General features: G+C 45.7%; 1 protein-coding gene across 4 annotated transcripts; it reads left to right on the top strand.

Moving 5' to 3' along the window:
* Nucleotides 1-772: 772 nt before the first annotated feature.
* On the top strand, nt 773-14476 carry agbl5 (AGBL carboxypeptidase 5). 4 transcript variants are annotated; one of them, XM_072362389.1, is made up of 16 exons: nt 773-875; nt 1719-2006; nt 2084-2255; nt 2360-2526; nt 3563-3740; nt 3861-4039; nt 6486-7017; nt 7199-7368; nt 7625-7760; nt 7896-8101; nt 8203-8405; nt 9990-10166; nt 12871-13010; nt 13105-13157; nt 13246-13427; nt 14168-14476. In XM_072362389.1, exons 2-16 carry the CDS (start codon nt 1792-1794, stop codon nt 14305-14307), a joined length of 2850 nt encoding a protein of 949 aa, XP_072218490.1. In that variant the 5' UTR covers nt 773-875; nt 1719-1791; the 3' UTR covers nt 14308-14476. The 4 variants fall into 4 exon arrangements, with proteins under 4 accessions (XP_072218490.1, XP_072218488.1, XP_072218489.1 ...); XM_072362387.1 differs by having other exon boundaries at nt 8200-8405; XM_072362388.1 differs by having other exon boundaries at nt 773-937; nt 8200-8405.
* Nucleotides 14477-14656: the final 180 nt, after the last annotated feature.

Below are 14656 nucleotides of genomic sequence, written 5' to 3'. Positions count from 1 at the left end.
AACTTTAACTGTTTTGTGGGCACCCCTTGAGCAGCAATAAACATAGCTGGATATTTCCAGTAACTGTTGATCAGTCCTGACATTTTCTTTACAATTCACCAGTATAATTTGGTGTTAATTCCTCCATCAGCTGCCCTGGCCTGGATGCAACAGGCCATGATATCTTGAGTATCACCACCACCATGTTTATAGATGAGATGAGGTTTTCATCCTGGAATAGTTTGACTTTTCTCCAAACATAACACAAGGTAAAGTTCTGTGATAAAGTATCTTTTGATTTGATTTGGTCAGGAAATTATGGGCAGAACGACTTTCAAAGGAAACGACTGTCAAAGGAAAATTAGGCTTTGAACACTCAAGAATAACCAATTTAACCTGGTCTGTAAATTGCCAAATTAGCATAGCTTCTCAACAAGAAAAAGTGATACATTTTTCCAAGTCTAACATCTGATAAATGATGATGATACTGCTACAGGGCAAATTTTGGTGGTGAAAGTGACAAAATTGGGGTATTTTTTCATCTTCTTTTTCTTTTTAACGTGTTATACAATGCTTCTTATTGAGTCATTAGCTCTAAAGCTTGTGTAGTTTGTTGATGAACGGTGTTTAAAAGCTTTGCCAGATAAGTTGTTATAAATAATGCACAGTATGTCTGTTAAAATGTTACAATAATAATAATGGTAAAAAAGGAGGGGGGCGGTTACTGTTCACACCTAACGACCTACAAACATCCTGCTGCTCAACGGACGGCGACAAAGAAAATTCCAGGCAGCTTCATTTCTCCAGAGAAACCTGAACGCAGCACACGGAGCGATGAATTGAGGGTTGGGAAGGACGTTAACAACAAAAAATGGACATCTATCGAATATAGCCTTGTAAGACTGACAATTCGTATATTCACGTACAGGAACACACGCAGATTGACTGTAGCGATAAAGTAAGGACAGACAGATGTACTCCCCTCGAAACACTGTTAATTTCGAACAACGGTTGCTAGGTCGGTTGCTAAGTTAGCCTCAATAGCTTTAAAACGTATGCTAGCTAAGTGTAACATTAACGGTTTGACATTGACCACCAAGATAAGAATGTTGTTAAGCATTGTGTTGCATTCGCTAATTCAGCTCAGGCAGCGGGGAACGCAGGCATTTTGTGTACCAAAAGCCTGTACTTCGCTTCGCTTTTACGCTGAGCCCGATTTCTCGGTCAGCTGCTGCTGGTGTGTTGTCGATGCAAAACACGGCTGTTTATTGACTGTGCTGGGCGGAGCTGCAGTCGCACTGTCATGATTTAAAAGTAAGCAACTATGGTGCTGCGACTTAAGCTAACATTGTGTTGCAATTATTACAATAAATGTCGCTGGTCGTAGCTGGACTTGTAGTTTCCTCAACGGCCGCGGGTCGTCGCTGTTATGTATTGACTCGTATCTCTGTCGGTACTTTCACAGACTGAGTGGAAGTAGTACGATTGTAATTGGTTTCGAGTGATGGTTCAACCTCAAAGTGTTTGCTACTCAAATTTGCCGAGATGAATGGTATACCAATCTTGAGAGTCAGAAGTCAGAAGTGAGTTATCTCTTTGCGGTATATATTTAGTAATAGAGGAAAGGCTGCGCTTTGGACGGACATCGTGATGGAAATCTAACATCCTTTGCTGTTTCTGTTTCTCTCTCTCTCTATATATATATATATAAAACAATTATACTGTTTTTCTGGTTGCAGGACATCCGTGTCAGACATCTGACTGGCACTTATCAAACGACCTGAAGGGAGAAAAGTGAAAGAGTTCAGAGCCATGGAGGCTCGCTTTGGCAACATTGTTTTTAGCTCCAAGTTTGACTCAGGGAACCTGGCACGAGTGGCGAAGGTAGAGAAGGGCAGCTCAAGCCCTCCCTCTGACACAACCTCCAGTGGGAGTTCCTCCTCAGGGTCTCATCTCGCCCCTGACTACGAGTTCAATGTGTGGACGCAGCCAGACTGCGCCGGCACAGAGTACGAGAATGGCAACAGGTAGCTGAAGTTGGGTTTTTTTGTGTATTTCTGATTGTTTGTCTGCTCTCTGTATATGATACGTTTTTGCTTTTCAGATCATGGTTTTACTTCAGTGTGCGGGGGGCCGCACCTGGCAAGTTACTGAAGATTAATGTGATGAACATGAACAATCAGAGGAAGCTCTACAGCCAGGGCATGGCTCCCCTCGTGCGCACTTTACCTGGCAAAAACCGGTGGGAGAGAATTCGGGACAGACCCACATCTGAGGTGAATACACACTCCCTGAGCAGATGAGGCGAGGTATCGTCAGCTATGCTGTTATTATCTCTGGAATAAGATGTCTCTTCCTTCTTTCTTCTGGTGCTTTCTAGATTGTGGATAACCAGTTCATCCTGTCATTCACTCACCGGCTGTTGGAGGTTCGAGGGGCTACCACCTACTTCTCCTTCTGTTACCCGTTCTCTTACACCGAGTGCCAGGAGATGCTGCAGCAGTTGACTGAGAGCTACCCCAATGCTTCTCAGCTCAGTCCCAGCAGGTAAAACACACAAATGACACAGAATCGCCTCACACGCCGTATACAGTCATGTGAGGAAGAAAATAGACCCTTTTTCAATTGTTCGGTTTTGTATATCACATCATATTTTGATTCCACAGTCGATCCCACCACAGCATTTAAAACTGATTGAGGTCTGGATTTGGAACGGAACATTCCAACACCTTAACTTTTTTTTGTAGCCATTCTGTTATAGATTTGCTGCTGTGTTTGGGATCGTTGTCCTGTTGTGTGACACGGTTTCAGTCAAACAATTGTCAGACAGATGGCCTCACATCTGATTCCAGAATACTTTGGCATGCAGAGGAGTTCATGGTGGACTCCGTGACTGCAAGGTGTTCAGGCCCTGTGGTTGCAAACCAAGCCCAGATGATTACCCCTCCACCACCATGCTTGACAGTTGGTACGAGGTGTTTGTGCTCATACTTGTTTGGTCTTCTTCTAATTAACTTTAACATTTAACACACTAACTGAGGCCTGTAGAGTCTTAAGATGTAGCTCTTGGGTTTTTCGCCGTTTCTCTGAGCATTGCTCGGTCTGACCTGGGGGCTAACTTGCAACAGTGTCCCTTATTGGGAAGATTTGCAAGTGTCTTGAATGTTTTCCACTTGTGAATAATCCTGTTCGCTGAAGCATGACGGACTCTGCTTTGTTTGGAATTTAGGTTATAACTCTTCCCAGACTGATTAACAGAAAAAATAGCTCCTTTAAGATCGCTGTTGAGGCCTTTTGTTTTTCACATTGTGTTAACACTCACCAGTCGGTCGCTTCAGTACAGCAAACTGCCAAAACTTCTATCTTCACTGAGGTGCTCACACTTGCTGATGATTGTTAAAGGACGTAGATTTGACTATCGGCATCTGGCTGCTCAACCTTACAATTGACAGAGGGTTTACTTTCTTTTTCACGTCACTGTAAATGTCGGCTGAATAGTATCTTAGTTTGCTATTTTCCCTGCCTCTCTCATTTGTCAATTTTCCACCATTTTAGCCACTAATCTTTGTGCACTTACTGCCAGTCCACCAGGCACTGTGTATTACCACAGGGAGCTGCTGTGCCACTCTCTCGATGGTAACAGGGTGGACCTCCTCACTGTGACCAACTGCAGTGGGATGCAGGATGAGCGAGAGGCTCGTCTGCCCAAGCTGTTTCCTGACGCCAACACTCCAAGACCACACCGCTTCTCTGGAAAGAGGGTATCACTCTTTTAAACAGAAATCCAAACACTGTCCCCTGTAGTCTTTGAAAGTGCATATAAGGCGAGTCTAAGCCCTGCTAAAGAGTAAAGCTTGCTATTTGTGTGTGCGTGTGTGCAGGTGTTTTTTCTCAGCAGTCGTGTGCATCCTGGGGAAACTCCCTCCTCCTTTGTGTTTAACGGTTTCCTCAACTTCATCCTAAGGAGAGATGACCCGCGCGCTCACGTGCTGCGCAACACGTTTGTGTTCAAGCTCATTCCCATGCTCAACCCAGACGGGGTTGCCCGCGGACACTACAGGTAAGAATGGAATCATTTCGGTGCCATGTGAGCATCATTTGACTGTTGTCTGTGAAGGCACAGTTTAAAGTGAGGCGTTCATGTGCTGTTGCTGTCATAAAGCTCGTTAGTTTTATTTCAAGCATGGGGCCGGTCTGCGTTACAGTTACAGCTCTGTGTTATTAGAGCAGTTAACAGTCAAAGCAGCCAATAGTTGTAACTTTACTTTTAAAAGTATATAATTACCGCCTTTAAACGCTAACTAGTTATGTTGCTTGCTATAAAATGTTAACTCATTAGAGTTCTTTGGCATCACCAGGTATGAACACCCCTTTGCAGTTCCTTTTAGCACTTTGGTTATAATGTCAGGATAAAGATTGTACTGACTCATCTTGACATCACCAGAAAGTCTGTATGCAGATAATAAAGAGTGACGCAAGCAATATCCCATTTCAGCGCTGTATGTGTTCATGTATACATTAAATCAAACATGCAGGGCCCGCTTCATTTAATCTAGCAATTATTGTCAGGTTTACCAGAGGGATTCAGGACGCAGATGCAGGGTCGTGGTTTCAAGATGGTTTTATTATAAACCAAACACAAGACAGATCGGCACTGCAGGGCGCTCTCCTGGCAGCGCAAAAGAAACCGTCTATAAAAAGCCTAAGCGCTCTCCTCCGTATCTATGGTGGAGGAGGAGCGCGGCTATGAAAATTAACAAACATAAAATCTCTCCAAAACGGGAGGAAAACAGAAAAGCTATGAACACTTTAACTAAGTCACGCTCTCAAAATGAGGCGGAATAAAACAAAGACACACTCTTTACAGAAACGAGGCTCTATGAAACTTTAACTTTAACTAAAAGCTCTCCTTTAACGGAGAATGGTAACGACGACAAATCACTCCTAAAAAACGGAGGAAAAACTGAAACTTACCGTTCAATAAATAAACTAAGGCTATGGACGTAGAATAAATTACAAAGTAAGATGCACTACAGGAGAGTCGCTCACTGCAGGCTCATGGAAACAAGGCAAGACGAGGTAAGTGGCTGGTAATGACGCTCACAATGAGACAACATACTGGCACAAGACTATTTGAACACACGAGGGACCAAGGGGAACAGGTGAAAACACTTGGAATCAGGGAAGACAATCAGACGCTTGACACGGGAGGAAAGGCAAGTTACCTGAAGCGAGAGGACAAGGTTAGTGCTTTTTCAAAATAAAACAGGAAATGACGAGACATGGAACGGAAAATAAACCGTGACAATTATTAGGGATTTTAGAAAGGGTCTTGCATCGTAAAAGCAGCTACACCCCGTTCACTTCCATCAGGTGTACAGTTGTTTGCTGCTGACACACTCATTGTAACTCGCTGTCACAGTATTCATTTCACAATGATGTTCTTGACCTTTCACCCAGAAATTCAAAGTAATACACGCTCTTTGAAAACTTTCCGTTCATTTAAGAGTGTTTTTATAAGTGTTATTGCGTGCCTCTGGTAGGTGGAGGTCAGGAGTAGCTTTCTTATTATTCTGGGGTGGTCGTTACCCAAAAAGGTTGAAATCCCCACCTTTAGTTGAAATGCCACTTATTGGATGCTGTCTCAGGAACATTTTACATCATAACTTGGCACATATTACAGATGGACTGAGTATATCTAATTAAATGAATGCCACATATGGTTTCAGTTCAAGTCTGGGAAACTTCCATTTATAACAGAAGAAGAGCTCAATCCAAGTTTCCCATAGATACCTATACCTATACCGAAACAAACGATGAAATGCCGCGTCCAACGACATTTCCTAATGGGGTCTTTGCCTTTGCTGGCATTTAAGAAACCAATCCTGCACACGCATAAACAACCACTAGATGAGGAATTACCTCGAGAAGTCAAGCCAGTTCGGGATATTGTTTTGTTAAGGAGACATTTCTGAAATCAGGTCACTGCAGAAAGCTGGCTGCTGCCCGGTTCCTTGAGTTCACATTCGTCAACACACTGCTGGTCATGTGGGGGTTAGAAGAGCCGCGTCAGGTGACAATTGTTGACCGTTACAGCAGATGTAAGTTAAGACAGCGTCACTGTGTAGCAGCCAATGATGTATTAACAGTATCAGTGACACTATGCCAGGAAGGGCCAACTTCTCTGGTAATTACCAGCCTCACTGTCATCTGTACCATATTTAGCTGGAGTTCTGTATCCGTCCATCATTCCATCCATTTTCCATACCCGGTTCATCCTGTTTATGGTCACAGGGGAGCTGGAGCCTATCACAGCTGCTGTTGGGTGAGAGGCGGCGGGGGGGCATATGCTCTGTACAGTCATATGTAACAAAGTAAAGTATGTTAAATCCAACATATTGAGTCCATTACAGGGAGGAAATGTGCTGTAGAGTTCCCATTGGCTCTGTCATCAGTAATAAAAGGCTGTTTTTAAGGCTGTAAATGTTATTTCTTTGTTTTCCCAGAACTGACTCCAGAGGCGTGAACTTGAACAGACAGTACTTGAACCCCAGCCCTGAGCTGCACCCTTCTATCTATGCAGCCAAAGCCCTGTTGCTCTATCACCACAGACATAATCGCTTACACAGCACACACTCCACAACGCATGGTAATCGCGCTACACACACACAGCCCGCTCCGCTCAACATCAAACCCGAAAATCAGCATCAGTCCCCGCCCCTCACTGCCCTCGAAGTCAGCTTGAACCAACGAAATGCAGAGAAAGACCCAAATCCTGTGCAGCCGGCGGTTCCCATGTTGATGGAGAAGAACACATGGACCACCGCAGAGATGGGGAAAGGAGACCAGCACAGCTCTTCAAGTTCCCCAGAGACCATAGTTCCTGTCACTGTCGATGTAGCAGCACCACAGGTGGAGGAACCTGAACCAGTGCCACCCCGAGAGGGGGGTGTGGCATATTACGTGGACTTACACGGCCATGCCTCTAAACGCGGTTGCTTCATGTATGGAAACAGCCTACCTGATGAGAGCCAGCAGGTAAAAATGATGATTTACTTTGAAATTTGGCCAAAATAACATGAAGTTACTGTTTTTTGTTTTTTTTTTTGTATAAGATTTGAAGTAGTTAAGTCCTTGAAATATTTATCTTCATTCAGCAACCACAGCCAGCGACCTTCTGTCAAACACATCTGTGCTGCTTCATTTCTCCTCTTTGCAGGTGGAGAACATGTTGTATCCAAGGCTGATTGCTGTCAATTCAGCCCACTTCGATTTCCTTGGCTGCAACTTCTCAGAGAAAAACATGTATGCGCGGGACAAGAGGGATGGCCAGTCTAAAGAAGGCAGCGGCCGGGTTGCCATTCACAAGGCAATAGGGCTACTTCACAGGTACCTTCAAATATACGCTAGGACTGCGCAATTAAACCAGTTTTAACCTGGATCTGGATTCTGAACTCCTACAATTAAACAGACACGGCTCTGCTAAATTGAGAGCTCCCTGTTGGTGCTGTTTTTTTTATTTTCAATTGAGAGATGCGCTGAATTTAGTGGAATGAGGATTACCGCTTTTATTTTGTTGAGACGACAAGAATTGGGACATTAACAAATATTGATATATGTATATTTTTGTCATGTTTCACACCAGCTACACTTTGGAGTGCAATTACAACACAGGAAAGACCATGAACACCATCCCACCAGCCTGCCATGACAGTGGTCGGGCAACTCCGCCTCCACCTCCATCATTCCCTCCAAAATACACTCCAGAAATATTTGAGCAGGTGGGAAGAAACACATGTTTATTTATTTGTTCTTTATGATTTTATTGCTCACAGTTTTTTTGTAACAAAGTGGTGAGAGATCACGCGTGGAGTTCAGGCGGTTCTTTCAGAAGTCTCTGATTGGTTGTGTTTCAGGTGGGACGCGCCGTGGCCGTCTCCGCCCTGGACATGGCAGAGTGCAACCCTTGGCCGCGCCTCGTGCTGTCCGAGCACACCTGCCTAACAAATCTCCGAGCCTGGATCCTCAAGCACGTCCGCAATACCAAAGGCCTGAACTCGCACGCTCCCTCGAGACTACACAACAATGGCAGCAAGGCGTCGCCGCCGAAAAGCTTTAACAAGTGAGTTGGCGCGCAGTCTCTTGGGAGTGTGCCCTAAATTTGGCCCTCACAGATAACGGGCTGGGTCATGGGTGTCTGTGTTTTGTCTTGATGTCCAGCAGCTGTCTGTCTGGATCAGCGTCGGAGAACACCCTCAGCCGCATCCGCTGCAACAGCCACAGCAGCAGCAGCCAGACGCCCTCCCCGAAAATGCACAGCTCTCCCAGTTTTACCTTCGGCTGCCCTCCGCCCCGAACTCACACGCAGCACAACGGCACACACATCGGCGGACGTGGAGGCAACAAGACACTCGGGCCAGTCAGGGGTAAGTTGATCTCTCAGCATTGTTGCTAGGGGGGGGTTCTCTTTCACCTCTCCTTGGGTGATCCTGTCTTTTTCATACCGCCTGCCTCTCCTGCTGCTCATCCTTTGCTTGTGGCTTGTTGATGAGTTCCAGGTTTACTGGGACTCGTGTCCTGGATGTTTATGACCTGTGACATCAGCACAGTCCCTCTCTCCTTCCATCTGTGGATGTTTGTCTTGCTTTAAAAACCTCACCATGATCATTTAGCATGTTTCAGAATTACTGACAAAATCGTCCTTCTGTTTCTAATCTTATATCGCAACAATTCGTTGTTTGTCTCTGTTCTCGTCCGTGTGATCGAGGGGAAATTTTAGCACATACTGTGTCGGTGGAAAAAGTGCGACGCAAACCCTCTCGTGTTTAAAACTCATCCTAAAATAGATTAAAAGATTTTTTTCCCTAGCGGCCTACAAATAATTCTCCACAGCGAAAAAGGCAGACGCACGTTTCTGGAGGGATTTGTTCTTTTATCAGATACCTAAGATGTATATTTTGCTCTCCTCTTTGTACGTGGCTAAAGCACAGAATGAGCTTCATGAACGATGCTGCCGGCACCGTGTTTGACTGTAGGGATGCTGTGAATCGCCTGGTTTCTTCGACACATCCCACCAACTTGTGGCCGGATAGTCGAACCCCAGTTTTTCAGAGCAAAATATTTCGTTTTTCATGGTCCGAGTATCATTAAAGTTTTAACGAGAAAAGGCTTTTGTCTTACTACTTTGCCGCAAAGGACTCATCGACTGAGTGCTGCTTTAATAGGTTTCCTTTCCATAAGGTTCCCTCATCTCCTCATCCTTTACTGAGTCTAACCAAGATCATTTGTCCCTGATTAGTCTGCAAGCTTCTCCCGTTTCAGAAGGATGTGGGCTGCTGTGCCTCTGGGGACTGTTAATGCTGCAGAAATCTTTTTTTTTTTCCTTCCCCCTCAGATCTGTGGCAGCATCGTGACGGTATGATTAAGAAAAGTATCACTGCGTCACAGTATTGTTAGCACGGCTTCCAATTTCTGGGTTTTTATTTCTGAACAACATGGAGAATAATTGGAACCTGTCATTATATCATGTAAAAAACAAATACTACAACTACTGCTGCTGCTGATAATCGGAGGACGTTTTCAAAGAAGCTGTGTCCACGGTGGTGGAAGATTAATTACCAGAAGTGATACCAGTTCCATTAAATTCTAGTACTAAAGTAGCAGTGCTGATTCAGCAGAAAATGACTGTTTATCGACTCTGTGAAGTAACATCAAACTGAGCTGTGAGTGTGAATATTTATGTAAATGGAGGTTTCATTGTTATGTTTTTAATAGATCAAAGTGAAACCCTTCATTAGCAGTTTTTTTTTACTTGGTGGTTGTAGAGAGTTGAACTGGATCTATTTTAGGATGAGTCTGAAACAAACAAACAAACAAAAACCCGTGGAAGACTTGAAAAGGTCTGACAACTTTCCATCCTCACAGTTTGTGTGTGTGTGGGGGGTGTGTGTGTGTGTCCCTGCATGTTTCTGAGCCGGTGTGTGTGTGTGTGTGTGTCTCCCTCTCTGTAGACACTAAGCCTCAGGAGAAGAGACGCCTTCCCCACCACCGCTCCATCCTCCGGTCTCCCAGCAACAGCCACGCTCCCTCCCGCCCCCCACTGTCACCCCCTTCCTCCTCCTCCTCCTCGTCTTCCTCAGTGTGTGCAGCAGGTTCCTGTCCCCTCCCGGCCTCCGTCAGTATGACAGGTCTGTACTCCCTCCAGCCCCCCAGCCTCTCCACCTTGCTACCCTCCCTTCAAGCTCTACCCCGCCCTGGGCTGCTCTCCAAACTGAGTCCCCTGCTCCTTCAGAGCCTCCCACCTGCCACCAACTCTCCAACTGGGCCCACCCCGGACTGAACCTAACTTATCCCGTGAGACCGTGGTCTTGTGTTTGTATGTGTGAACGAACTGAGCGAGTAGAACTCTGGAAACAGGTGTGGTAAGTTGTATAAAGAGACGGCGTCTCTACAATAACCAGCGCCTGCCACCCTGTGTGTGTGTGTGTTTGCGTGTCTGTGAAACAGAATTGGTGCTAGCTCTTCAAACGTTTAAGTGTTTTTGGTTTTGTTATCGACCTTCAATCGAGTAGCGGTGACCCAGCAGTCCCCTGGTGTGCACTTTGTACTTGAAGAGAACTTGGTAGTGTGTGAAAGTGCTTTAGAGGGACACTCATTCGCTTCTTCAACTTGTTCTCGTCCCGTTTAACTTGCAGAACCTGCAGCAGATGTTAACAGTGCACATAAGTGTAGAAATGATGATGCGGACTACATCTGGAAAAGGCTTCTTTTTCATTCTGTATACAAGTAATAAGCTACGGCAAATTACCGTGTAATTGTGCTGATCTTTGCAACAAAGTCAGAGCTGTCAGTGTTCTTTTTTTCCTCTTCTCACACACTCACTGTTGAGTTGTTATAACAGTAGTTGATAATCAGCGACAGAACAAAGGAAAATTGCACCTTTTTTTTATTTTTTAACTATTTATTGCTTTGGTTTTCTTTTAAAGCAAAGAGAGGGGGGGGCTACAGAATTAGACCGAACACAGGGTGGCTTTGGTTTATGTGAAATATTTAAAAGCACCTTCTGCTCTTGCGTTTCTTTTTTTTATCCTGTTATTTAAATTCGATGCAAGTCGTGGACTGATCACACTGCTCGGTTGGAGTCAGTCACGCTCGGCCTGAGCATTCTGTAGATGACATTTAATCACTAGTGACAAAAAGAAAAAAAAACATTTTGAAGGTCTGTTTCAATTGCATATGCAAGTCAGCGACTGATTTTGGGACAGCTCTGAAATGTGTCATTCCAGCGTCAGACCAACCTCGGTCGGGACGTTACTGATTTTCACTGAGTAGCCTACTGCCAGAATCCTCATGTGGACCATCACTGTCTTAAATCCTCGTGTGCGGTGGAATCGTAGCGTTGCTTTGAGATGTTAAGGGCCCGCTTTGCCAACAAGCAATATCATAAAAAACACATTAGAACAGGTTGAGAATGTTCTAATAGGATTCCAGTGTCGATTTAGCTGTAAATAAAGTGAAGTTTGTTTGTTTTTTTTTCCTCTGTTGATTCTCCTTTGGTCAAACAGATGAAGAAAATGTGGATTGTTATTTATTCAAGCAGATAAATGTTTCCCTGTGTGAGCCGCAGTCGGTTGAAATGAAAATGTTTTACACCACACGCTTTTGGTCCGTATGTAAGCCTCGTCGATAGATATGTGGAAGCGTCGTGATTGGACTGTAACCCAGCTTTGTGTGTCGCCGTGCAAACGCCCGACGATGGTCTGCTTTGGTCGGCCCAGTTGTTTTAGCTGCGCCGGAGACGCAGGCGGTGGACTGCCTGTGACCCGTCGCCTGGGAAACGAGCCGCAGCAGCCCGTCGATCGGCTCAGACTCGCTTTCAGAACATCTGCCCTTGCCTCGTCGTAGCCGTGACGCGTTGTAGTTCTGTGCCTTGCTTTGTTGTAAGCCGTAGGTCTTTGGAGGCTCTGCTCACATTTCAGATCTTTTTGGGTATCTAACTTGCGGCGCCCGTCGTCGATTCAGAAACTCGCCCTGGAAGGTTACATTGAAAAGGAAGAGGGGGAAAAACGAGGGAACAAATTGGAATTTCTGGCTTTTTTTTTTTTTGCTTTCTTTTACTATTCAGGCCAAAACACTGTTGCAGCTACCCCCCCCCCCCAACTTCCCAAAAAATACTGGTATAGAAATATAAAGGGGTGACTTAGAACTTCAGTCATTTTCTTAATTCCTGTACATAATTTTAGCTCGTTGGAGGGCAGATTACCAAACAAAGTCTTACTTAATGCCCCTATAAGACCAGTATTGGGCTTACCTTCGTGCAGCCCTTTCCCCACGGCATTCAGCGGAGTGGGAAACAAGTGTTCTGCGCTCTCGGTTGCAACAGGGGACGAGCGTTGTGGAGTTTTTGTCCTGCACTCTCACTGTGAACTGTGCCGTGCCGTGAGCCATTTGATTCCACCTTGACGTGTACCCGCCCCTCATTCAAAATGACAGAAGCAGCTTAAGGTGGAAACACTATGCATAGATGCTTTATACTCCTTTGTGAGAAATTGTGCCATTTCCTTCAATGTGGTGCTAACCTCCTTACACCAGACTAGATGTGTGTTTGTCCTTGTAAAGATCTATAAATATCACCCTTCTTGAATGTGCTGCTGTCTTTTACTGCCTTTCTGTTTGACTTCTGGAATAAAAACTACCCCTTTGTGAAGCAAGTGCTGTGTGTGGCTCCTCTGCTCTCTTTTTACTGTGACAGCTCTTCACTTTTCAGCTCCACTCCACACAGATCAAAGCGGCACGAGGATCGAATGGCAAACTGCTCACCTCAGGGTGAATGTGTTTATTTGGAAGTGGAAGCGGTTCTCCTGTATTTATGCCCCTCCGTGTCATTGACAGGCATCAGCTGCCCAGATTTTAAGGCTGGCGGATGCGCTTCAGCCGGCCGGGGCAGAATGCCTTTCCCCGTGCGCTCCGGGCGCGCAGGCCGAGGTAGCCGAACTCTTCCGATCGCACACCCCGCCGAGGCCTGTAGAGAGGTTAGCTTACTCAGGTGGCCCGCTCAGAGCAAACGCTCCTCACTTCTTGTTTGGCCAGCTTTCGGTGACATTTTAACGTGTCTCTCTGTCGCAGAGTTCTAAAGACTCCAGGCCTGAACATATCCTGTCAACCATCAAATTTACCAAGTAAGTCCGGTCTTTTGGAACATTTATAAGCCGAAGAAAAGGCTGTTCCACTTGTTGTTAATCTTTCTTTCCCCCTTTGCCCTCCAAGGTGTGAGCTGCAGCCACACGTGAGCCGTATCCCCATCCGGAGGGCGGGGTCAACCGACACGCCTCCCACACACAACGCCAAAACGCCGTCCCCCACCTCACCTGGAGATAAGGAGGTGTTGGCCACCATGAACATGTGGAAGCTGCTAAGACCCGGCCTCCACAGACACCTGTCGCTGTCAGGCATGTCCGCTCGCTCTCGGCTTCTTTTCTCGGCTCAGTGTGGAGAGACGAGCACCCCAGTCCGAACGGGACATGTTCCTTTATTTCACATTGCCTGAAAGCGAAGTTTGTGTTTTCCGTAACAGAAGCGCACATCTGCAGTGCATCTGCTTTTCAATTCTGCACTTTTACACCTAATGAGGTCTTAAAATTTGGTCCAAATGACCTCAGATTACCGAGGCGTGACATGTTAAACTATGTCGTTATTTATTTATTTAAAGCTAGAGGAGTGGGCCCATCCAAAGCAACCCACACCCGGGTTGTATATGATGTTACTGTAGAGAAACCAGCCATGTTGTTCAGTCTCTTTCTAATTCTACAGTCTTGAACTTCAACATTTAACACAGCAGGGGAGGCCTCGTCTTTCGTGTCTTCTGTATCTTCCTCACCAGCAGAAATGCTCAGGTTCCTCACACCTTTTGTTTATTTCTGACTATATCTGTTTAAACGAGTGTCGTGATCATTGGCCACAAACCTGCTCTTAGTTTAGTGCTAACTGTGAGCAAACAGGCCTCTGACACTTGGTTCATCCAAAGTTATTCAACCGGCCGTTACATGTCGAGAACACACTGCATGTACTGTTTGTTCCTCTGAAATGTAGCTGCCCACGCCTTTCATTTAGATTCTCCCACCAGCAGCTCAGCATTGGAAGAAATCCGCGTTATCCACAGCTAACATCAGTGCTTTATGTCCCCTTGCAGGTGTACCAGAGAAGGAAGGTGCCGTGCAGCTGCCTTCTAAAGCGTTACTGGCGAAGGGCACAGACTGCAAAGCAAATGCTATCATAGAGACCACGCCAGAGACGGATGGCGCGCCGCAGCAGGTGAAAGCCGACGCCTGAAACAAACCTTGACTGAGGATCGATGTTGTCTGTGAAGGTCGGGGAGACGGCGCTGGTGCTGCCACCCGAGGCTGTGAACATGTGACACACTGACCCTGTGTGGAGAAGCCTGGGAACCGCAGAGGACGAGGAGCTTGTGTTTTAGCGTTTTGGTAACTGTGAGCCTACATTCCTGTACTGTTCTGAGGTAACCGTACTGTCAGGAGAAGTCTTTGATGTGCAATACAACTGATTTATCGTAAATTTCCTGAGTTTTCACAGCAATCGCGTTCTTTTCAGCCACCCTGTGCAGCACTGAAAACTCCCCAGAACAATAACAGAGCAGGTGTTTCTTTATTGTTTTCACTGG

The sequence above is a fragment of the Leuresthes tenuis genome, unplaced genomic scaffold (genome assembly GCF_036924035.1).
Source record: "Leuresthes tenuis unplaced genomic scaffold, fLeuTen1.0.hap1 SCAF_13, whole genome shotgun sequence".
NCBI classification, from domain to species: Eukaryota; Metazoa; Chordata; class Actinopteri; order Atheriniformes; family Atherinopsidae; genus Leuresthes; species Leuresthes tenuis.
The sequence above is the reverse complement of the archived record's forward strand: the minus strand, read 5'-3'. Positions and strand labels throughout refer to the sequence as shown.

Coding starts and splice junctions, on each gene's coding strand:
- agbl5 (XM_072362387.1), top strand. CDS start 1,792: ATGGAGGCTCGCTTTGGCAACATTGTTTTTAGCTCCAAGTTTGACTCA. Junction 2,527..3,562: donor TCTCAGCTCAGTCCCAGCAG/GTAAAACACACA, acceptor ACTTACTGCCAG/TCCACCAGGCACTGTGTATT. Junction 13,158..13,245: donor TCAACCATCAAATTTACCAA/GTAAGTCCGGTC, acceptor TTGCCCTCCAAG/GTGTGAGCTGCAGCCACACG.